This window comes from Diplodia corticola, assembly GCF_001883845.1.
Source record: "Diplodia corticola strain CBS 112549 chromosome Unknown scaffold22, whole genome shotgun sequence".
NCBI classification, from domain to species: Eukaryota; Fungi; Ascomycota; class Dothideomycetes; order Botryosphaeriales; family Botryosphaeriaceae; genus Diplodia; species Diplodia corticola.
Window position 1 is genome coordinate 93,400 of NW_017971501.1, and position 23,200 is coordinate 116,599.

At 59.0% G+C, this 23,200-nt stretch overlaps 5 protein-coding genes across 5 annotated transcripts; 3 read left to right on the forward strand and 2 right to left on the reverse strand.

Moving 5' to 3' along the window:
- Window positions 1–1,292: 1,292 nt before the first annotated feature.
- BKCO1_2200027 (d-tyrosyl-trna deacylase) lies at window positions 1,293–2,143 on the reverse strand (the record flags this gene model as incomplete). Its single annotated transcript, XM_020272823.1, has 5 exons — window positions 1,293–1,442; window positions 1,557–1,750; window positions 1,811–1,853; window positions 1,905–2,083; window positions 2,137–2,143. 5 exons carry the CDS (start codon window positions 2,141–2,143, stop codon window positions 1,293–1,295), a joined length of 573 nt encoding a protein of 190 aa, XP_020130876.1.
- A 482-nt stretch (window positions 2,144–2,625) lies between these two features.
- On the forward strand, window positions 2,626–4,668 carry BKCO1_2200028 (ccr4-not transcription complex; the record flags this gene model as incomplete). The annotated part of the gene is made up of 3 exons (XM_020272824.1): window positions 2,626–2,880; window positions 2,959–4,550; window positions 4,608–4,668. 3 exons carry the CDS (start codon window positions 2,626–2,628, stop codon window positions 4,666–4,668), a joined length of 1,908 nt encoding a protein of 635 aa, XP_020130879.1.
- Window positions 4,669–7,250: 2,582 nt separating this feature from the next.
- Window positions 7,251–8,316, forward strand: BKCO1_2200029 (c2h2 finger domain; the record flags this gene model as incomplete). Its single annotated transcript, XM_020272825.1, has 2 exons — window positions 7,251–7,280; window positions 7,333–8,316. 2 exons carry the CDS (start codon window positions 7,251–7,253, stop codon window positions 8,314–8,316), a joined length of 1,014 nt encoding a protein of 337 aa, XP_020130878.1.
- Window positions 8,317–9,232: 916 nt separating this feature from the next.
- BKCO1_2200030 (alpha-amylase) lies at window positions 9,233–11,019 on the forward strand (the record flags this gene model as incomplete). The annotated part of the gene is made up of 6 exons (XM_020272827.1): window positions 9,233–9,345; window positions 9,400–9,468; window positions 9,519–9,573; window positions 9,624–9,782; window positions 9,845–10,103; window positions 10,178–11,019. The coding sequence occupies 6 exons, from the start codon at window positions 9,233–9,235 to the stop codon at window positions 11,017–11,019; spliced, it is 1,497 nt and encodes a 498-aa protein (XP_020130810.1).
- A 994-nt stretch (window positions 11,020–12,013) lies between these two features.
- BKCO1_2200031 (protein scaf8-like) lies at window positions 12,014–20,268 on the reverse strand (the record flags this gene model as incomplete). Its single annotated transcript, XM_020272828.1, has 6 exons — window positions 12,014–18,049; window positions 18,111–18,253; window positions 18,373–18,633; window positions 18,741–18,809; window positions 18,920–19,984; window positions 20,052–20,268. The coding sequence occupies 6 exons, from the start codon at window positions 20,266–20,268 to the stop codon at window positions 12,014–12,016; spliced, it is 7,791 nt and encodes a 2,596-aa protein (XP_020130811.1).
- Window positions 20,269–23,200: the final 2,932 nt, after the last annotated feature.

The following is a 23,200-nucleotide window of genomic DNA, read 5'->3' on the forward strand; positions in this document are numbered from 1 at the left end:
TCCAGGTAAGCTTGAGCCATCATAGGGGGGGACGGCAACAGATCTCGCATCATTTGGGATTGCTGAACGCACAGAACTACAGTGAGCATATTCTGCTTTAATTGTGGGAAGCCTGTACTTATAAACACGCAGTCTGTGTTGTGTGTGATCGCTAGATGCACATCTGGAGCCTTCACCGCCGTGTGCCTCTGTTGGGTTGGCCTGTACGACGTCTTCATCGGCGCTACGCGGAACACGGAGAAAAGACAGCACAGACAGCCACTGCGAAACTCTGAGTCTTAATTGCGCCAGGGCATCGTGTCGTGCTCTGAACAGCTCACCGCTTTCTCTGTCGATGGGTGGAAACCAACCCAGGCTGAAACATTGCCGTCGTTCGTTCGATGACTGGTGGAACGGTGTGAGTAGGCTTCGTTTCCTTCACAGGCAGCCTCTTGCCTTTGCAGAGGCGTGCGGCTATGTTCAGAGTTTTTTTTTTTGTTCGTTTGTGGTTCTGCTGATCCGACTGCAAACGCGCTCACCGTGAACTTACAGCATGACCCCAGTACTGCAACAGTTAGCAAGTCACGCAGATCTTCTAGAGTTGACGCGTAGAGAAGTGACAGGTTTACGGGTATCTTGTAAAGGAGCTGCATCACAAAGACCGGGAAACAGTCTAGATAGCGCCACATCTGCGGGTTTGTACATGCCAAAGCATTCGTGTGAGATGTATTTACTCGACTGCTGAGAGTTTTCACGCAGTGGCCGGAGATAGCTTCGCTGAATACAGCGCCACGGCCTTCCTTCGAGGTTGCATGAGCCACAAGACGTGTTACAGTGGCTACTGTCCTTGACTGATGGAGCATTCGAACGGCTGCCTGCATGGTTGTCTTCGGACACCGCCTTAGAGATCAGGTGAGGGAGATAGCTGCGCCACGTGGTCCAAGACGTGCCCGAGAATCGGTACTCGGCACCTCGACAAGAAATATTTCTCTGTGTCTGTAGCCGCAGGCGCACCGTCTCCGGCAGAAGGGGGCTAATGATACGAGAAATTGCAATGAACAGGCAGGTCGTTGATCTATCGCCGATCCGATGCGAATGGCTTTCTTGTCGTTCCTTTGCTTGATGGTTTCCACAATGCCACCGTGGGGGTAGGCAGGCGATGCCCTGAAGTTTCCCGTGGGTTGGTTAAGGTTGAGTTGCATTTCGAAAGGCCTCGTATTGGGTCACGGCCTTGGACCAGCACTGTACGTAGCCTGTGGGCCCTCTGATAGTGGACAAGTTGCAGGCGCACGGGCTGGACATCTGGACATGGACTATTGAAGCAGCTCGGCCGGTATGTTAAACTCCTTTTGGATGCGGCCGATCTTGGTCATGAGGTCCTCGAGCTTGACTTTGTCGGCGTCCATTCCAGAAACGCCAGGGATCTCCATCTTTGGAGGGTCCATGTCAATCTCAATGGTCACCTAGATAGGCAAGAGAGCGGACGTCAGCCAGGGCGTGTCAGGGCTGCGGGATGTGAGCAGTAGGAACGTCGGAAGATTTACCGCTTCGTCCTCACAACGGTAATCCAAACCTACCGGACCATCGTTCACGAGCGCAACATCCATCATGGCTTGGAAGACGCCGTCTTTGACTTTGTCTTTGCCGTGGAGCTCTTGGGTCTTCTTGAAGAAGGAAGAGTAGAGATCGCGGGCCAGCTGCTCGGGGGCCGATCTGTGGAAGCTTGGTTTCTTTCCCTTTTTGGTGGATGCAAGCAGGGTAAACTGTGAGACTGCACGCCGTGGCACTTAGCGAGCGGCTCGCCAGACGGTCAGGGGCCAGGTCGGCTCACCGCACAAGACTTCGCCCCCGACGTCCTTGACATTTCGTTTCCACTGGGCAGGCCGTCAGAAGGTGAAACTGGACTCGGGGCGGGAGAGGAATACCTTGCCGCCCTGGTCGTCGTCCCACAGCTGCATCGAGAGCACTTTGCCGGCCATCTTCTCGGCTTCGGTCAGCGTGTCTTCCTTGCCCACGCCGACGAAGACGAGAATGCCCTTGGCGATGGTGGAGATGAGGGTGCCGTCGACCGTCACCGACGCCGACTTGACGCGCTGCAGCACGGCTACGCTATTTCAGCACGCATCCCATCAGTTTGCTTGCGCGGACGGCTGGTACCTTTCATGGTGTGGGCTCGTACGGCAGGGCGGGTGGGTTGTGACACGTCGCAATACGGGGCTGCAGGCGACGCAGCAGGCGAGCCGCTCAACAGACGCGCAAGAGGCCAGTCGCAGGCGTGGCAGAGGGCGCGGGCGGGCGCGATGCAGAGCGGGCGTGAGGCGTGGATGGTCTGGGCTGCCTGGGCTGCCGCGCTGCGGCCGGGGGTGGAGGGTGCATCGCCAGGGCGGCCGCCGGCGGGCGGGCTAGGTACGGGCAGCGCAGCGCCCGGTCACGTGCGGGCCTGCAACGCCGACCAGCTACGCCCAGTCGTTTGCTCCCAGCTCCAGACACCATCTCGCAGCCTCGCGCCCTCCGCTCTCGCGCGCACGCCCCCCGGCCTCTCCACGCCCCTCCCCATCCCTCGAGGCTCCACCACCCGAGCCACCCTCCGCCCGCGCCGTCCGCTCCGCACCCCACCTGCCCCGGCGAGGCTACCCACGAGACACCATGGCCGCGCGCAAACTCGCCCAAGAGATCGACCGCTGCTTTAAGAAGGTCGCAGAAGGCGTCGCCGCGTTCGAGGGCATCTACGAGAAGCTGCAACAATCCACCAACCCCGCACAGAAGGAGAAGCTTGAGGATGCGCTCAAGAAGGAGATCAAGAAGCTGCAACGGTCACGAGATCAGATCAAGGCCTGGGCAGCTTCCAATGAGATCAAGGATAAGAAGCCGCTGCTCGACCAGCGCAAGCTGATCGAGACGGTATGTGTCTGGCCCGCCGGCCGCCTGATTCCCGCCGCCGGCTGAGGCACACACACAGCGCTGCTAACGCGGACACAGCAAATGGAGAAGTTCAAGGCAGTGGAGAAGGAGATGAAGACGAAAGCCTACTCGAAAGAAGGCCTCTCGGCCGCGTCAAAGCTCGATCCGAAGGAGAAGGAGAAGGTCGAGGTGTGCGACTTCCTGTCGAGTATGGTCGAGGAGCTGGAGCGCCAAGTCGAGACCACCGAAGCCGAGGCCGCCACCCTACAAGCCGGCCTGAAGAAAGGCAGGAAGGACAACGCAAAGGCAGAAAGGATAGCCGAGCTAGAGCGCCAGGCCGAGAGGCACCAATGGCACGTAGGCAAGCTGGAATTGGTGCGGCGTTCGTTGGAGAACGACGGCATAGAGGTCGAGCAGGTCAAGGAGCTGGAAGAAAGCATCCGCTACTACGTGGAAAACAACCAAGAGGTGGACTTCATGGAGGATGACGCGCTGTACGATGACCTGAACCTGACAGAAGGCGAGGACCTGTTCGGCATGACCCAGGACATGGACAAGGTCTCGTCGCAAGATACGCAATCGATACAAGACGACAGCCACGAAGAACCCCCACGGAACGTCGGCCCCTCTACCAGCAAGGCGAAGGCCGGACCAGAGCCATCGACAGCAGGAGCGAGAAGACCGTCAACCCAACTCAAGTCTCCCTTGCCAACACTATCGACGTTACATACCCCTGCGCAGGCCACGACAAACGGCGCTAGCACAAGCACCATGAAGCCGGCGCCGTTGCCGACAAGAGCTCCTGGCGAGCCCTTGAAGTACGCATCAGCCGCCGCCGCCGCCGCTGCGAGCGACAGGCATAACGTGGGCATTGCACCTTTGCCTCCGCCACCTGGTGCCATCCATGCCAACCACCCCCTGCGCTCAAGCGCTGCATCGTCGCCCGCCGTTCCCCACGCCCAGCTTGCCACATCGCTCGCAGCCAACCAAAGGCCGCCGGTCGCGTCAGTCGCAAGCCAGGATGGCACAACACCGATTACTGCCAAGTCTCCGGCACTCAGCCACTCCAGCGCTGCACCGGCGAGCACAGAAGCAAGTAGCATACCGGCAACTCCGGCACAGGAGAAGCGAAGTGTGACACTTGCGAAGCCATGCAAGCCGTCCGAGGCCGTCGAACAGCCGCTAACGAATGGAGACAAGCACGCACAGGCGGCCAAGGAGGAGTCGGTGTATCACTTGCCGTCCAGTTTGCAGGACCTTCTCGAGTCGTTCGAGGCGGTCAAGGAAGATTCGCTGAATTCGCATGTTGACGATCGTCTGATGATCACTTCTCACAGCAGCCATCCTGAGTCTGTTGATGCAGACAAGCCGCGCCATTACCGCCCGCAGAATCCTTACCCTTACACGCCCTCGCACTACCCGCAGGAGCCGCTGTCCATCTTCGATGATCCTCGGTTGTACTCTCGTGTCGATACAGATTCCTTGTTCTACGCCTTCTACTACCGTCAAGGTACTTACGAGCAGTACCTGGCAGCCAAGGCTTTGAAGTCTCAGAGCTGGCGCTTCCACAAGCAGTACCAGACGTGGTTTCAACGCCACGAAGAGCCCAAGTCCATCACGGAGGACTATGAGCAAGGGACGTATCGTTTCTTCGACTACGAGAGCACCTGGTAAGGCTCGGGCCCCGTTTTGCAAGCGAGAACAATGGCATGCTAACTTGATGACAGGATGAACCGGAGGAAAGCGGACTTCAAGTTCGCATACAAGTTCTTGGAGGACGACCTCTGAAGGAGGCTCCCAACGTCAGTGTATCGACTATTTAAGGCTGTTTGCGTTGATAGCTCTACCAAAATAGCGTCAGGGGGCCGGTTCTGACGGCCACACTTTGTTTTGCTCAGACGAGATGGATTTTGCATTTTTCTTTTGACACAGGCAATCAACGACAGTCGTCACGGAGGGACGGTGCACCGTCGTGGTCGGAGAAGTTATGCTTGCTGTAGTAGTCTTCGAAAGATTGAGGAAAATGAGATTGGAGCCTGCAGGCTTCCATCCAATCTTTGGTTGCTCCGTCGTGCCACTGCCGATGACGATGATTGGCCACTTGATTGCGCGGCCCGTGCCCACCGCCCTGACGACGCACCATTCGAGCCGGCACATTGCCACTGACTGCCATTGCTGGCAAATGTAGGAAGCCGACTGTCGATTGCACTGTAACGTGATCAGAACACGCTTCCAATTGGGCTGCATGGGGGACATGATGTTCTCCCGCCGCGTCAAACACCAGGTCCGCCCTTCCCTGATGTCATCTCAACCCAGCGGGAGGTCTTCAATCCAGTCACAACGATCGCCGGGCTCGTTCTGCTTAGACAGCCTTCTCTGTCAGCCTTGCTATCCGACTGGCACCTGCGGTCCTCGCATGGCACTCTTTGTTGGCGGCAAGGCTTCCTATGAGGGAACGCGCGGACTTGTGTGACTACAGTGATAGTAATTCCCCGGCTCGCCACATTCAGAGTGGTCAGCACTATCTCTAGAGCGTGGCATGACTCAAAGTCAATAATGATAACGTGCATGTGAGCTGTTGCATGTGGTCAAGGAACAAAGGGCGGCCAGTGGAATAGCGTTCTCCCGCGATCGTCATCACTGCTCGACAACAGGGCCACGGTTTTGGCTGTTGATACATCATCACCAGGGCAGTACACAGCCTTGTAGTGCGGGGCCGTCGTGGGGTCATAGTTGATCAAGCGGCCTATATTTAGTCGACCAAGCAAGGGGCGCGGCGGTTACACGGGTTGGGTGCAGGCCGAGCGTTTCGTCGACGGGACGGACGGTGTGCCAAATTGGCCGAGTCGTGATGGTTCAGAGCTGGCAAACAGACGCAGGCAACGAGGCGACGAGTCGACAGCATCGTGGCTGCATGGCGGGCGGCCGATCGACCGACCCACAGGTGCGGGGCCACGGGGCCAGCACACGGGACATGGATCTTGAGGCTATAAAGGCTCACCGGGCTGTGCGCGATCCATTAATTGCCTGGCTGTGCTCCGCCTCATCGCCTTCCTCCGAGTCTGCCTTGCGCCGCTCAGCCTTCGCCAAACAAGCCTCGCCATACGGCCCGAGCCGTCGGAGACTGCAAAGCCAGGCCTTTTACGAGACCACCTTCTCCGCTCTGGAGGCCGCCGGTCAGCAGCTCGCTTACGCTTGCCTGCAGCACATCCCTGATACGTGCGGCCCGCAAGGCTCACCCGCCGTATCCAGCAACGCCGGCCGTCAGTATGGCAGGATGCCGGCAGGCAAGAGAGGGACAGACGCGCCGCTCACAGCTCGACAGGGGAGGGCGAGGCCAGGAGCCGCGGGCGAAATTGCCGGTGGTGGTCCGCGTGGACTTTTTTGCCGGCGACAACTGCCTGCTGAAGAAGAGGGTCGTTGCCAAACTCGGCAACGTGCATCCCCGTGCATCCTGCTGCCTAACAACGATAACGACCAGAGCCGCAGTCGACTGTCCCGCCTGTCCCGCCTCCGGCTCTCGGCCTGCAACCCTGCCGCTCGTTCCAGAGAGGCCCCGCCCAGCACCCTTCCGCCGGCTCCTCCAGGGACAGGAACGCGTACGAAACCGCGACATGGCTCTCGCCCTCACGGGGCTGAGCCCTACCTCTGCCCGCCCTGTCTGGCCGGACGTGACACACGCAGCAAACGGCCCATTGATCCACGTCGAGACTGAGGCTTCGGCAACCCCTGTCCAGCCCTGGGGAATGTGACGAGAGTCCGTCGTCAAATGGTTAGCCCCCAGCCACTTTGCAGCTCCACCATTGTTCGCCCTGCTGGACTCAAGCCTCATCATCGAGTCCGTCGAGAAGCGCTTACACAATGGCTGTGCCCTCTGCAGTGCACGCTTCATCAGACTCCGCTACGTGTCGCGCTCTCATTTCCCAGCTGCCGCTCACTGCCATCAGCTGCAACGTCCCGCGAGCTCTGCCTGTTCCCACCATTTGTCGAATCTTGCTCTTGCCCACCTTCCCACCCGTGCAATCGACCGTTTGCCTTTTGCGTGTGGCCATCAGGCAACCGAAGGGGGAATCCAAGGAATCGAGAATTGGGGCGGTCAGACCAACGGAGACACATCCAAGAGAGAGGGCGGGTGTTGATATATTGTCCATCTTCGCCACTCAGCCCAGCAACGAAGATCCCCGAAGCAGTCCATACATCAATCTATGTCGGAACTGCCGGCCTGTAAGAGCAACGCGTCAGGCATCAGTGCGTATCTATTCCCCGAGCACCCGCATATGGGGCTGATCAGATCCAAGGCTCCGTGAACCTAGACCCCAACACCCCAAGGCGAAGGCGCGGGAACCAACGCCTCACCTTTCTGTCGCGCCATGTCGGAATTTGATCCACAGGAAGATGAGGTATGCACTTCTTCTCGAGTTGACATGCATTGGTCTGACAATCCCTCTCCAGGGCTACGACTGCGACTCGTATCAGCAGTCGCCGGGCGTCCATTACAGGCAAGCCAGCTTGACTAGCTACTCGGCCTATGCGACTCCACAAAACGAGATCGCACCCGGACAACAACAAGCGTACTATGGGCACCCCTATCCCAATGTAGCAACGGATGCGAGAAGTTGGTCCCAGGAAGCAAGCACCTATCAGGGCGAAGCCAATCAATGGAGCATGCACCGCGCCGCATATGCTCAGCCTGGAATGACATACCCGGCCGCCTACTCGGATTTTTTCGAGGGTACGGATGAGGCTGTACATGGGAATCCCTCTGGGTTCCAGTTCCCGGGGGCCGAATCTTCCGGAGGAAACTATGGGCCCGGGGCTGCTGAATATCACCATCCAAACACAGCCGGTCACTCAGCCCACACGAACTACAGATATCCTCATGCGTCGACCATGAACTATCCACAGGGAGCACAGGGGGTTTACGGAGGGGCTTCCCACTTAGATGGCACACCGGCGCTGAGAGTGCATCAACCAGCAGATTCCGGACGGGGAGAGCTTGTACGTTCGGCAAGCACAAGCGGGTATTCGGAAGGCTCTGCCCATGCTCTTTCAACTGCTGGATCGTCGATGCTGAGTCCGAATTATGGACACGAGGCAGAATATGAAGAGGAAGCAAGCTCCGAAGGCTCACGCTCGCCGGACGCGCAGGTGCCGGCGTCACCGAACACGGCGAACGACCCGGAGCGCAAGTGGAAATGCAAGCAATCCGAGTGTGCGGAGAGAAAAGGGTTCAAGCGGCACACTGATCTCGTGAGGCACATGAGCACGGTACACCACCGGGAGGACCAGGGAAAATTCGATTGCGTCCAACGGACATGTCCGAGGAAAGGGGAAAACGGATTTACAAGGAAGGATCATCTGACGGAGCATCTGAGAAACTTCCATTTGCGGTCCATCCCGAAGCGGAGGGGCCGCAGTGGAAAGAGCCCTGAGTAGTCGGGGTGTATCGAAGAACGGAGCTGATGGGTTCGGTCTCGGCAAGTTTTTTTTTTTCTTGTTGTCGCTTCTTGCTTTTTTGTTTTGTTTTGTTTCTCCGTTTCTCTTGTCGTCCCGGGATGGTGGGGTATGCAAGGGTAGATAGCCGGGGCTGTCACATGTGATTGTGTTTCTTTCGGTTGCGGGTGCAGTTGAGGGGAAGATCAGGATGCTTTGTCGAGTCAGTCAACGGCAGAAGCGCTTGCATAAATTGAGGACGGTCAATGGCACGACATGGAGTGTGAAGAGCGGGGGCCGGGTGATTCAAAGAGGAACAGGGCAGGCTGTTGCAGAGGGTGTGTCGGCGGGGAATGCGTTCCTTGCAGGTGGAGACGCAATTAGAGCTTCTAGAAAGGCGGCAGCGGAGAGGATGGCAATGGCTGCGCCATGGATTGTCTGGCCTAGACTTGAAACGGCCGATCACAAGACGCTCGTCCAATCCAACACGCAGCTCCCCGGTCCGCACCTCCTGCCCATTTAACAACATCCATTCGGCACCGCCCATCGCCAGCTGCCTCTTTGGGCTCGGCACCGAGATGGCCCAGCGCCAACGACAGCCCGGCCAGCCCGTCCGCCAGGTCCGCCGGCCAAGCGCCCGCCGCCCCCATGTCGCCCGTCCTCACCACCGCACGCAACAATCTGCCGGTTGGTCGAATGTCGGGCCCCGCCGTCAACCTCGATTCCGCCGTGTATTGCGGCCGGAGCAGGCTGCCTGATGGGCGTCGTGACAATTGCTGCGGGGCCACCAGCCTGCGCTGTGCTGACCACAGCTGCTGTGACCATGTGTAACCACGGCGAAGCCCACAATATAAAAGAGATTGCCATCTGTCGTTGGTCGCCAGCACCAGTCCGCTCCGCTCGACGTCTTTGCCCCAAAATGAAGACATCGCTGTTCGCCGCCGCTGCTGCCGCCGCCCTGTGCCGCAGTGCCCGCGCGGCCACTCCCGCAGAATGGCGTTCCAGATCCATCTACCAGGTCCTCACTGATAGGTTCGAATCCGCCACAGCCCGTGCAACGTGAGCTTGACTTACTGGGTTTGGCAGGTTTGCTCGTACCGACGGCAGCACCACTGCCACCTGCAACACCGAGGACAGGGTCTACTGCGGTGGAACGTGAGTGCTTCCTCCATGCCTTGTCTTGGCCGTCTCACCCATGAATGCAGCTACCAGGGCATCATCAACCACCTGGACTACATCCAGGGCATGGGCTTCACCGCCGTAAGCCTGTCCGTCCCCATCACCTTGCCCTCACTCTCTGACCCTTGTAGATATGGATTTCGCCCGTCGTCGAGAACCTGCCCGAGGATACCGGCGAGGGCGAGGCCTACCACGGCTACTGGCAGCAGGATCTGTACAGCCTCAACACGAATTTTGGCAGTGCCGATGACCTCAAGAACCTCGCAGCCGAGCTGCACGACCGCGACATGGTACTTACGGCTCAGTTCCCCATCTTCTGCGGCATTTGCAACCGGCTGACTCTCGCTCGAAGTACCTCATGGTTGATATCGTCGTCAACCACAACGGCTGGGCGGGCTCAGCAAGCTCCGTGGACTACAGCCGCTTCAACCCGTTCAACTCCCAGGACTACTACCACTCCTACTGTGTCGTCAACTACGACTCCCAAGACAGCGTCGAAGACTGCTGGCTCGGAGACGACACGGTCGCCCTGGTGGACCTCAACACCGAGGACTCTCGGGTCGTATCGGGCTACGAGACGTGGATCTCAGAACTCGTGGCAAACTACTCCAGTGAGTACTTACCCGGCGCATAGAAAGGGGATGATGAATGAACGCACTGCCCACTCACACACGCCCCCGACCAGTCGACGGCCTGCGCATCGACACAGCCAAGCACGTCGACAAAGCCTTCTTCCCGGGCTTCGAAACCGCCGCCGGCGTCTTCGCCACGGGCGAAGTCTTCGACGGCGACCCCTCCTACACCTGCGACTACCAAAACTACCTCGACAGCGTCCTCAACTACCCCCTCTACTACCCGCTCATCCGCGCCTTCACCTCCCCCACCGGCTCCATCTCCGACCTCGCCTCCATGATCGCCACGCTCAAGTCCGGCTGCAAAGACACGTCGCTGCTCGGCACCTTCTCCGAAAACCACGACGTCACGCGCTTCGCGGCCGTCACGCCGGACCTCTCGCAAGCCAAGAACGTCCTCGCCTTCACCCTCCTCGCCGACGGCATCCCCATCGTCTACGCCGGCCAGGAGCAGCGCTACGCCGGCGCCGCCGACCCCGCCAACCGCGAGGCCACCTGGCTCTCCGGCTACGCCACCGGTACGAATTCCGAGCTCTACGGCTTCGTCGCCGCCGCCAACGCCATCCGCGCAAAGGCCGTCGCCGACGACCCGGCCTACCTCACCTACCAGAACTGGGTCGTCTACAGCGACGCGTCGACGCTGGCCATGCGCAAGGGCTACGACGGCGCCCAGGTCGTCGCCGTGCTGAGCAACAAGGGTTCGGGCGGCGATGCGTACACCCTCGACCTCGCCGACACGGGCTGGACGAGTGGGACTGCCGTCGTTGAGGTCCTGACGTGTGAGACGGTCACCGTGTCGGGCGATGATACTGTCCCCGTGCCCATGGCCAGCGGGTTGCCGAGGGTTTATTATCCGCAGGCGAAGCTGGTGGGGTCGGGGATCTGTGACTTGTGATTGATTGTATTGGTCTGCATGAGCGGTGTAGGGGGGGAAGATTTGTTCTTTGTTTTTCTTTTTGATAAACAAGGGAAAAGGAAGAAAAAAAACCGGAACGCGAGCCGAAAAAGAAAAAGGGGGCAGGTATATGGGAGACATGTGTTGTTTTCTTCTTCCGGGTTCTTTTTTCGTAATTCTTTTTCTCTTTCTCTCTATCTTTACTGATTAATCTGTTATGAGTATATATATATCCTTGACCTGTCATCTAAGGGAATTCTTATATCTTCCATATCAATCTACGAAGGAAGTACGCTTCTCTTTCAAATGCGCTCCTCCTCCTCCTCCTCCTCCTCCTCCTCCTCCTCTCTGACATCGAACAGAACCACAGCCGGTCAAGGGAAGTGGCGAGAATCGTTATACGCCGTCCCACAGCTACGTTGTCGGCGTGTTGTCTTAGTGCGAATTGAGGAGCAGTGAGGAAGGAGGCTGTCACTGTTTTGATATATTTCTGATCTGCCAATTACAGCTGCAGTGGTGGAGATTGTTCCATCCGCATTTTTGGAAAGTATAAAGAATTTATAGTATTTGAAATCACACATGCTTCGTAAAGGTCATCACAGACTGGAGAAGAACGAACATACCACCCCCCTCCTCCACCCACTACAAATTCGTAAATGCCAAGCCGCCCATATGCACGACTGAAACAATATCCCACCGTGCTACGCTCAAGACGCATCCGCCTGTCCATGCATATCTTCACAGTTCTCCATCTAGATCAGATCAGAAGCACGAAACAAGTAGCCGAAATGCTGTAAACCAAAAAAAAAAAAGGAAAAAAAAGGAGAACTATCCATTCCCAAACAGATAAACATAACCCCACCAGCGTGACCAGCGAGGAGTAGAAACAAAGTGCCAACGACATTAATAAAAAGAACCCAAAAAAGAAAGAAAAAAAATTACCGATACAGAAAAAAAAAACAGACAAACGGAAAGGTCATGACACAAACCTCAATCAAGTCTTCACCAACTTCCTCAACGACCCAAACAACCCACCACCACCACTGCCACCACCCCCTTTACTCGAACCATCCTTCGACGACCTATCCTTGTCCTTGTCCTTGTCCCTAGACGACTTACCGCCGCCGCCGCCGCTACCGCTTCCATGTTGCCGATGCCGCTCGCTCCGTTCCCGCGGCTCGGCACCGCCCCTGTCTCGATCGTCCCGCCTGCGCTCCCTGGAAGCCGCGGCGGCAGCAGGATCCATAGCCGCGCTTTCTCTCCTTCTGCGTCTCTCGCCGTCATCCGTAGCCCTTCTCTCACGCTCACGCTCACGCTCACGCTCCCGATCTCTATGCCTATCCCTATCCTTCTCCTCTCTCGTCCTGCCGCTCCGATGTTCCCGCTCTCGCTCCCGCTCCCGCTCGCCATGATGTCGCCGAGTCCTATCGCTATCCGTCCTCTCCGCTGCCGCCCTAGACGACGTCGGCGGCGCCGGCGGCGGTGGTAGATCCTCAAAGCTGCCGGGTGCCGAGTCTTGCAGCCTGCTTTCTCGCCTGCTGCTGCGGTGGTGATGAGGCGAAGAATGAGCCGCGTGCGAATGCCGACGCGAAGAATGTCTCTTCCTCCGCTCGCTCGACCCGCCACTGTTGCTGTTTGCGCCTTCTCCTCCTCCTCCTCCTCCTCCTCCTCCTCCTCCTCCTCCTTCTCCACCACCACCACCGCCGCCGCCGCCGATGACGCCGGCGTTGCTGCTCTCCGCCCTGCTCTCGTCGACGCTGACGTCTCCACCACCACCGCCGGCCCCCTCCGCGGCCTGGATCCATTCGAACATGCTCTCGTCGAGCTTGCGCTCCGGCAACTCGTCGACGGGAGAGGGCAAGGAGTCGGGGATGGGCTCTTGCGACGGGGGAGGCGTGGCCGTCCCCGTCTCGTTTGAAATCGAAAAGTCATCCGATCGGCCGCGGTCTTCCTCGCTTATGGGCGGAGGCGTGGGCGGGTACTCTCCCGCGCGGCGGCGTTCGGCTTTGCGGCGGCGATGCCGCTCTTCCTCGCTGGGCGTCCGCTGCTCGTGAGTGCGGCGGGAAGAGCGGTGGGCGGACTCGCGCTCGCGTCCTTTGCCTTTGTCGCGGGGTCGGACGAGGCGATCCTTGTCCCCGGATTTGTCGGGCGTCGTGTTGGAGCGGCTGAAAAGACCCATGATTCCCGTACTGGGGCGTTTAGGGCTGGTGGCACGAGTGTGGACTTCAGTGTTGCGGCGGCGCGGAGCAGGCGGTGGGAGCTCTCCGCGGAGTTCCTTGGCCTCAATAGTTGGCGACGGTAAAGCCTCAGCAGGCAGGTCATCTCTTTCCATGGTAGACTGTCGCCGTTCCTTGTGTCGACGTTCCTTACGACGTTGGCGGCGGGCTTCATCCTCTGCTTCTTCCAACTTCTTCGCTTCTTCCACCGCCAAACGGGCAATCTCTGCCTCCTTCTCTGCGCGCCGTCTCTTTCTTCGCTCCTCATCCTTCTGCTTTTGACGTTCTTCCTCGGCCTTTCGCGCAGCCTTGTGCTCTTCGTGTCGCTTTCTACGCTCTTCTTCCTCCTGCGCCTCACGCTCCTTCTCCTTTTCGCGTTCGCGTCTGCGCCGTTCTTTCCGACGCCTTTCCCGCCTCGCCTCAGTATCCTCGCCGGTATCATCGACGAGGGCGGACGCTCTACGATCCCTCCTCTCCTTGTCCCGGTCAGAGACAGTAGCGGATGACCGCTTCAACTTGTGCTCCCTGCTCCTGTGTTCACGGACCTCGCCCTGAATGTGAGAACTGCGCTTCTCTTTACCTTGGCTAGATGAGCCCTTTCCACTAGATCCTATGCCCTCGCTGGCATCACTCATCCGTCTTGAGCGCACATAAGCGTTGGGAGACGAAATGGAGCTGCGACGCCTGTGGCTCGAAGCCTCAAGCGCCGGGACAGCATCCACTTCAGCTGTAGATGCCTCGATTATTGTCCCGGGAGCTTCCATAGCAGGGAACTCCTCGGCCACCGATTCAGGCTCTTCTGAAGGCTCTTGTTCCTCGACAACGGACTTGGGTTCTTCTTCAATTGCCGGTGCCTCCTGCGGTTCCTGAGACTCTTCAACGGGGGCCGACGGCTCCTCGGAAGCAGTCCGAGCTTCTTCATCAGTAATAGGGGCCTCTTCGAGAGCAGCGGGCACCTCCTCAGCAGGAGCCGGGGCCTCTTCAACAGCAGCAGGCCCCTCCTCAGTAGCAGCCGGGGCCTCCTCAACAGCAGCGGGCACCTCCTCGGTAGCAGCCGGGGCTTCGTCTAAAACAGCTGGGTTTTCCTCGCCAGAAGCCGGAGTCTCCTCGACAGCCGCGGGGGCCTCTTCAACGGCAGCAGGTGCCTCTTCAGCAGCAGATGGAGTCTTGTCAACGGCTTCTGGGGCCTCTTCAGCAGCTGCTGTAGCCTCGTCAACAGCCTGCGTCTCTTCGGCCACGGCTGAAGTCTCTTCGACTGCAGCAGGGGCTTCTTTGGCAGCGTCTGGAGTTTCCTCGACAGCGGCCGGGGCCTCTTCAGTAGCGGCAGAGGCTTCTTCACCAGTAGCGGCAGAGGCTTCTTCACCAGTAGCGGCAGAGGCTTCTTCACCAGTAGCGGCAGAGGCTTCTTCACCAGTAGCCGGGGGGACCTCCTCCTCAGCAGCAGCAGCAGCAGCAGCAGCAGCAGCAGTCGGGGTCTCTTCGACAGCAGCAGCCGGGGCACCTTCACCACCGGTCGGACACTCCTCCTGAACAGGGGCCTCGCTCGGAGGCGGCGGCAGCGGCGGCTGTTCCTCACCACCCGTCGGCACAGAATCGTCATTGGCCTTCTCTTCCAGGCCCTCCGCAGCATCCGCGTCCGCGTCCGCGGCCGCCTCCTCGCGACGCACGGGCTCCTCCTCCTCCTCCTCCTCCTTGCTGACTTCGAGAACTGCTTGCTGCGGTTCCGATGCTGCTTCGGTGGGCTGCGTGTCTTCCGTCGGTGGGGCAGCGCTCGAATCCGCGGTGGTGTCCTGCGTCGGCTCGATGCTGGAATCAGCTGGGACGTCGGTCGATTCCTCAGCGGGGGCCTCAGCGGGGGCATCAGCGGGGACCTCAGCGGGTTGCTCGGCAGCCTGTCCATCTTCGGGCGTGACTTCAGCCGGCTGAGCTTCTGCGTTGTTGTCATCGCCGCCGTCACCGCTGCCTTGGGCGGCCGGGGCGCTCTCGGTTGAGCCTTCGGGATCGGGCGGATTGCTGGGCTCCTCGGTTGTTGCGCTTGTCTCGGGGTCTGGTGCGGTCTCACCTTCCGCTGGCGCTTCGCTGCTCTCTGCGTCCTTCTGGGCATCTTCAGACGGATCAGGACCGTCGACTTCGGCCTCTGGGGTGGTCTCTGATGCCGGCTCGCTGCTTTCAGCAGGCTTTCCGTCATCTTCTGAAGCTCCGCTGGGTTCCGCAGGGGCGGGCAGTGAGTCTTTGCCTTCAGCGTTCTTCTCGTTATTTTCGCTGGATTCATCCTCAGATGGTGTGTTAGACGACTTGTCATCAGCGCTGGGCGGATCGCCACTGCTTTCCTCAGTAGGTGGATCTTGCGGCCCGTTATCAGATGCCGGGTCCACATTATCTGCATTGCTTGGCGCAAGAGGCTCTCCAGAATCAGTAGGCGTTGGGTCTGCCGAGCTCGAACCGTCAGTAGCTCCGCTTTCCGTAATTTCACCTTGCGTGGCTTCGCCATTTGGAGGATCCTCGACGCCTTCACCATCCTTTTTGTCTTCAGCAGAGGGCTCAGCCTTAGTCTCGGCTCCGCTGTCTGATTCTTGCTCTTTGGAAGCTTTTGAATCGGCCTTTTCGAGCTGAGATTCTTCTGCCTTGCTCGGCTCAGCGCTGCTCTCCTCTGTCTGAATTTGCTCAGGTTGATCGGCTGCTGCTTGGCTTTCCTCAGATTGGCCTTCCAGCTGCTCTGGTTCCTCAGTTGGCGCTTCGACAGAGCCACCATTCATGTCCGGATCGTCTTTAGGATCGCCATCTGGCGCTATAGCCGGAGTTTCATCAGAAATTCCTTCTCCAGGCTGAGCCTCATCTGTGGAATTTTGCTCTGGGGCAGCAGGACTATCACTCGGCGGCGTCGCATCCTCGCCTTTCTCGTCCTCTTCTGGCTTCACGGAGGCATCATCTGGGCTCGGCACTTGCTCCGAAGAATCAGGTGGGGAAGATTCATCTGCCTGCTTCGCGGCCTCCTCTTCTTTTCGCTTCTCCTCCGCAGCCGCGTCCTCCAATGCTTTAGCCGCTGCTGCTGCTGCTTCGGCCGCTTCTGCTTCTTCGCGCTCTTTCGCTTCCTTCGCTTTCTTTTCGTCATCCATCACCTCTGCCGCGATGCGTCGATCAGAGTCCGTGTATTCCTCCACCGGAGCCTCCTCGATTTTCTCGGGCTCTGTTGGTGGGTCTGGCGACTCGGCCATATCTTCTGTCTTTGTTTCCTTTTCGCCACCCACAGAATCAGGTGTATTAGGCTCCTGAGCATCGCCATCGCCTGCGGATGAACTTTCAACAGGTTGGTCAGGCGTGACGTCTTCCGAGCCCTGATCCTTTGGCCCTTCATCTTCCGGAGACTCGTCTTTCGGACTCTCCTCAGCGGGAGTTTCTTTCTCGGGCTCGGTGGTCTCCTGTGTAGCAGCCTCTTGCTCAGAATTTCCCTGTGCTTCACCCTCCTTGTCAGGATCCTCCGGATTCGAAGTCTCCTGGCTTGGACCAGGCTCTTCGGCAGATTCCGACTTCGGTAGATCCTGTGGTACCTCGCCACCCTTGCCATCCGCCTGATCTGTCTCGCCATTCGAGCCGTCACAAGATCCAGAATTTTCTTGCGTTTCGGAACCTTCAGCTGCTTCATCCTGAGTGGGTTCATTCTGCGGCTCATCCTCCCCGTCACCATTTCCCGGCTCCTCAGACGCCGGGGCGGCGTCAGCGGGCTGATCACCAGGAGACTCGACTGCTTCACTGCCCCCTTCAGACTCACCAGTCTGCGCATCGGGGGAGGATGCTTGAGCGTCATCGCCGGCTTCACCCTCAGGTGTGGCCTCGGGCTCAACGTCGCCGCCGTCTGGAGCCGCTGGAGGCTGCGAGTCGCCTTCTTGTGCAGATTCGGGCTGAGGGTCATTACTCGGGGCGGGTTCCGTTGGTGCGGCCTCCTCCTCAGTGGTCTCAGCGGGCTTCGAGGCATCGGAATCCGTCTTTGGGTCAGTCGCAGGGTCACTTGGGTCCGCTTCAGGGGGGGCCTGCTTTTCCTCGCTACTACTGTCATCGCCCTTGGTATCATCAGCGGTGACAGTAGCGGCCGGATGCTCCTCAGTGCTCTCTAGTGGGTCTGACGTCTCAGGGGGTGCGTCACTGCTAGACTCCGTTTGCTGGTTTTCCTCGTTTCCACCATCAGCACCATCACCACCACTTTCGACTTCCGCAGTGGGTGCATCGCCGCTTGGCTCCGGTGATTCTTCACCGGGTCCTTCGTTTTCTGCAGCATTTGCGGTTGCCGGATCTGCTTCTGCCTCGCCAGACCCCTCAGCCTCTTCCTTCGCGCTCGGACTGTCCTCGGTGGCCCCGTCCGGTGCATCACCCTCCTGCGGTGACTCTGCCTCTTCAGAAGAAGCCGGAACATGATCCGAGGCAGCTCCTTCAGGTTCCACTGGCTCGAAACCGTCGTCATCATTCCCAGTTTCTGGTTTGCCTCCATCTTCTGGCGGATCGGGGGCGGCTGATGGTGCGCTGTCGTCCTCCGATGATGGACCGGGTTCACTCACTTCCGCCGGCGGGCTTGAATCTGCGGTCTCTTCGGCTTGGCCCGCATTGCTCTCATCAACAGGCGAGTCTGTAGGCGAATCGGCCGCCGGCGGGGATGTTTCCTCTACCTCAACTGGCTTGTCATCTGGACCCGAGTCTCCTGTATTTTGATCTTCAGTGGAATCAGCGGGTACGGCACTTTCTTCAGTTTGTGGCGGCTCGGGGCCGGCAGGGGGCGGTTCCGAATTAGCGGTATCTGCTGGATTATCTGACGCCTCATTTTCCTTTCAAAAATTGACGAATCAGCCTACGTTAATATTTCTGAAAGGTACGCCGCGTACTCACATTCGGCTCTACAGAACTAGGATCTCCAGCTGGAGGGTCTGATTCTGCACCTGCTCCGCCCTGATCGCCGTCACCTTCGGCCACTGGTGGATCATCGGGTGCCGCTGGAGAAGTCTCGTTCGCGTCGTCGTTGGCGCTCGAATCTTTTGAAAATGGAGAGCGTAAGCGGTGGAAAGTCAAAACAAAACGCGATTGTTAAGGTAATTAGAACAAAAATGGCAGCGGCACTGTAGTGTCTGTTGGGCGTGGGTTCAGTGAGTACCTTGATTCTCTGGAGGTTCTGGCGCTGCTGTGGGTTCGGGTTCGGCGCCATTATCTCCATTTTCAGTTGGACCTTCGGCATCAGTTGCTTGCTCCGAACTTCCTTCGCCCTCAGCAGCTGCTTGTGTGGATTCGGTTAAAGGCTCAGGGGCAGCCGGCGGTGTAGAGCTGTCATCACCACCCGTCTGGTCGTCATTTGGAGGCGGCGGATCTGATGCTTCTGGTGCAGAATCACTTGGCTCCCCGTCGGGGGCCTGACCTTCTATGATGCGCAGCGTAATCAGCGCACAGAGCAGTCTTGAGTGCGGGCTCAAGAGAGTTCTCATGGGAGGGACGATGTGGGAAAAACTGTTGATGTGATCTGCTTACCAGAATTCTCCGGTGGCTCTGCAGTCTCTGGAAGTCCTGCCTCGGCTTCTCCATCCGGAGCTGGATCTTCTATTAATAACATATAGTCAGTAGCCAATAGTAGAAGATAGTGCGGAGATGATCAAATAAAATTACACTGTCGTCTACACGGGCGTCATCGCGTGGGGCTTTACACTCACCAGGTGGATTTGGAGGCTCAGGGTCAGCAGCGGGGGCAGCGTCATCACTTTGGCCGGGCTCAGCATCAACCGAGCCACTCTCCGGCTCCTCTGGGACACTTGGAGCCTCGGGTTCTGGTGGCGCTGGGGCCTCAGCGCTGGTTGGCTCCGCATCGGCAGGGGGGTCGGGACTGGCCCCCACATCAACGACGACGACGTCTGCATCGTCGACTTCGCCATCACCTCCGACGTCCACTACTATAACAGGATCCTCTTCTTTCGGCGCATCATCAGCCTTTTGGTCGTCCTGTTTACCCTTCTTACCTTTCTTGGTCATCTTGACCCGCGCCTCTAATCTCTTCTTCTCCTCTTCTCTCCTCTTGGCAATAGCTTCGGCCTTCTTCTTCTTCAGCTCAGCCTCCCTCTCCTTTTTCCTATTCGCCACCTCCTTCTGCTTGGCCTTCTCTCGCGCCAGCGCCTCTTCCTTTTCTTTGCGCTTCTGAGCCTGCTCCTCTCGCTTTTTCCTGTCCAACTCCAGCTTCTCCTTCTTCGTCGGACCCTCATGCAGCCTCTTCTGCGGCTGGGGAGTCACCATCTTCATCTGCACTCCAGGCGGAAGCAACCTGTGCCTGTTGCTCCTCACCGGCATGGCACCACCGGTCTTTGGATCTCGTAAGTCATCTGGAAAATGCACGCTCTTGACGCTGAGCGTAGGGGATGTGGGAGCTACCGTTACAGATGCATCATCACCCGGCGGAGGGACGGGCACGGGTGGCGGTGGAGGCGGGATGAGGCCGTCGCCAAGCATAGGCGGAGGCGGAGGAGGAGGAGGAGGAACGATGAACACGCCGCCGTCGTCTCCAGGGACTGCCGGCGGAGGCGGCGGAGGTGGCGGAACGTCGATGACCATGGGCGGCGGCCCGCTGGCTGGTGCAGGGGGCTCGGGAGCCTCGGGCGCCGCGGGCGGCCTACCTTCGTGATCGTAGTATTCATCCTGTTGAGCGATGCAAGAGCAATGGTCAGCGGAGTGGCCCGAGGAGCTGGAGTCGCCGGCGGCGGGCGTGGCGCGGATTCTGCTACTTGCATCTGATGCATCATGACGCGAGGTTAGCGGGAAAGCTTGGCGCGAATGCAAGTCACGGAAGGCACGCACATTCGTTCGGATAATCGTCATCGTCCTCGTCATAGTCCTCGTCGTCGTCGTCGTCTTCCTCAGCCCACTGGTAGCTGTCTGGAGCTTGCCCGGTCAATGCATGGTGCTGCACCCCATGGCCATAATATTGCTGCACGCTTGTGGCCGGATTCCGCCATGGCGAGAACGAGACTTGGCTCATGGGTATGCGGACCATTGCCCGCGGAGGCTCGGCCATCTGGAAGGAATAGCGGCGCGGCGGCGGAGCGCCCCAGGGGCTCTCGTGCGCGGGCGGAGGCGGAGGAGCGGGAGGGTAATGGGAATGGGGATGCGAGTAGGGATCCTCCCATTCGTCGTAGGACTCTGGCGAGACAGCGTCTTAGATCGTCACAAGTCACAGTCTCCATCAGGGAGCCGAAGAGGGTTTTACCCATGGCGGATATAAGGGATTGCTCGTCTAGGGCCCGTGGGGCATTGAGGCGAGCGGGTGGAGCTGGTCGAGCGGCGATGGGATTTTTAGTGGCTACGGACAGGGAGCGCCAGATCGGCGCATCAGGGACGGCGAGGCGCGTAGCGGGGATATCGTGGCTCGAGTGCAGGGCTTGTCGCCGGCGCAGCGGCGAACAGGAAGCAACGAGGAATTGATCGGTGCAGACGAGGTCAGAGGCATTGGAGTGGTGAGAGCAGGACCATGGCCTCATAGGCGTGCGGCCTCAGCGAGTGTGGGGAAGCGGTGGTGCACGGCAGGATGCGCGCAGCCGCCGGGCCCTCGTGCCTGCTGCGTGTGGCAGAGGTTGAGCAATCAGAGGTGGCCGGGGACCACTGGAGCCACGTCGGCCAGCCTCTATCTGCTGCCATTGAGGGCGCGCACGACGATGAGTGAGCGGCGTGAGTGCTGCGGGAGATTGTCCGCTGCTGCAGTCTGGCTCGTACAGAGCTACGGGCATATGCACGGCTGGCAGCCCGGGCGCCGTCATTGGGGCGCGGCGCGGTGCTGCTGGCGGGCCGGCGACCGCGGGGCAGAGACAGCGAGACAGCGAGACAGCGACGGCTGCGCAACCGGCGCTGCACCATCACGGCACCGTCAACGGCGCAAGTCAGGCAGGCGGCAGGCGGCGTCGTGGCGTGGGGGACCAGTGCGTGAGTGTGCCGGTGGCGGGGATGAGGGTAGGGCACGGTTGACGTGTCGCGCCTGAGGAAGCAGGCTGGAAGCGACTGGCGCTTCTCTGCCCCCAGCCCGCCGCGCCGACCCGCTTTTGGCGCTCGATTCTCGCCAGCTTGCGACATCGCTCGCATCCTCCGCACCCACGCATCGATCGCCCGTCCGTGGTCCCAGCCGCCAGTCCATGCGTGGAACGTGGGACCTCTGCAGCTTCTGTGCAAGCGTCACATGTTGCTTGCAAGAGCCCGCGCCCGCCTGCTGCAAGCAATCGCGCCCCTCCACGACTTCGCCCCAGCTATCTCGAGCCGCACTCGGATTACCCTGTTGGCTCGCTTCCGCCGCGAGTTCGGTCGCTGACGGGCCTGTTCTCTCCGACGCCTGGCCGTGCGGCTACAAGCGGCTGGAGCTACACGGTATATCACATCTTCCGCATCTCACCTGTCGCCTCGGCCGTTTCTGGCTCTGTATGACAGCGGAAGAACCGTCTGCTTCTCGAACTTGACTTGACAGTGTTCACGGCTGCGTCGCACAATCTGCGGGCCCGGCCGAGAACACACGCCCTTGAACATGTGTGTTCCTTCAATCACCCCGCGGCTGAACAAACCAGCATGTGTCACTGTTAAATGCTGTCATGTATTCCGCATGAAGCTGACGACCAACGGTGCTCCTCTTTGATGAACACGTGTGATATGCAGGCCATGGAACCGAAACAGCTCTCACATCAGCTCAGGGTTTTTATCGGTGTTAGAAGTGCTCAAGAACACCACATTTTACTTTCGATATCAAAAGTGCTGCCAACACCACGAGCGAATGAGGCTAACAGTGTTCTTAACTGGAGAGTGACTGCTTCGGATGCCTTGATGGGTGCTTGTCGCCAAGCAGTGCGCCTGGTACACCGAACGAGCGTTCCGGTCACAAGCAGTGAGATCAACCGGTCAAGATGCAAGGCCTTCCTTACATATCGAATCGTTGCTCCCCCGCGTCCAGGCGAGACTCTGCTGCGCGACCCGAGAAAAGACATTTGAACTTGCACGGCAGCAGTTGGTACGTACTGCTCTGGACGCTGTTACCACTTTACTGAGTCCGTCCACCGGCAACAACTTTACACGTCCACCTATGGCGCATCCTACTATGACGTCGCCACTCCCTCTCCAGGGGAATTTATATAGTTGCCGGCGTTTGAGCCAATGCCGACGCTCTTCAATGGAGATAAAAATGGATTTTCCGGATTATATCATGTGTCGGTTTCTTCCAGCTGCCCCGTACTCCTGCTCTTTCTTGCGTCTTGGTCTCGTTCTCTTGGCGACAGTATCAGACTCTTGATAGATGTTCACCTCTAAATGACCAGCAATGAGACCGGCGTGTGGCCGCTGCTTCGATGCGGTGGGGAAGACAAGGCTCCGGGAAGCAAGCTTAGCCGAGCCGCGAGCACCAGTGGGCAGCTGCTGCAGCCTCCATGTTCAGAACTCCAATGAGGAAGCTACGCTTCTTCTTCTTCTTCTTTTGGCAACCGCTGCCTACCATATTACGCACGACTTGCTCAAGAGCCGCACGGCTCAGTATAGGGATACTGGTGGGTTGGCTTCTATCCGGGAAACTACCTCGGCACACGAGTCGTGCTCAGACTGTGGTCCCTGCTGCGACGGAGCTAGCTGTCGAACCAGAGTCGCCCACTCCGCCTTCTCTTGACAACACCCCTACAACGTCACCCCCCCGGCTCAATTGCCCCTCCAACCTTCTCTCCCTGCGATTATACTTCCGCTCTGGCTCGAGCCGCTCCAATTCGTCAGCTGCACCTATTCCCTTCTTGCCCTCGGCGCCGAGGCCTAATGCAATGCTCTACACGTCGGTTGGCTGAGGTCTGCGTTGTTCACAGCTAGCCTACCATGGTTGGTAAGCACATGGATGCATCTACCAGTCCGACTCCATATAAGTGGCGACCGAGGCACGGTTCATGACGCCTGAGGAGATGCTTTAAGTGCACTCCCGCATCCACGACGCTCAGCTA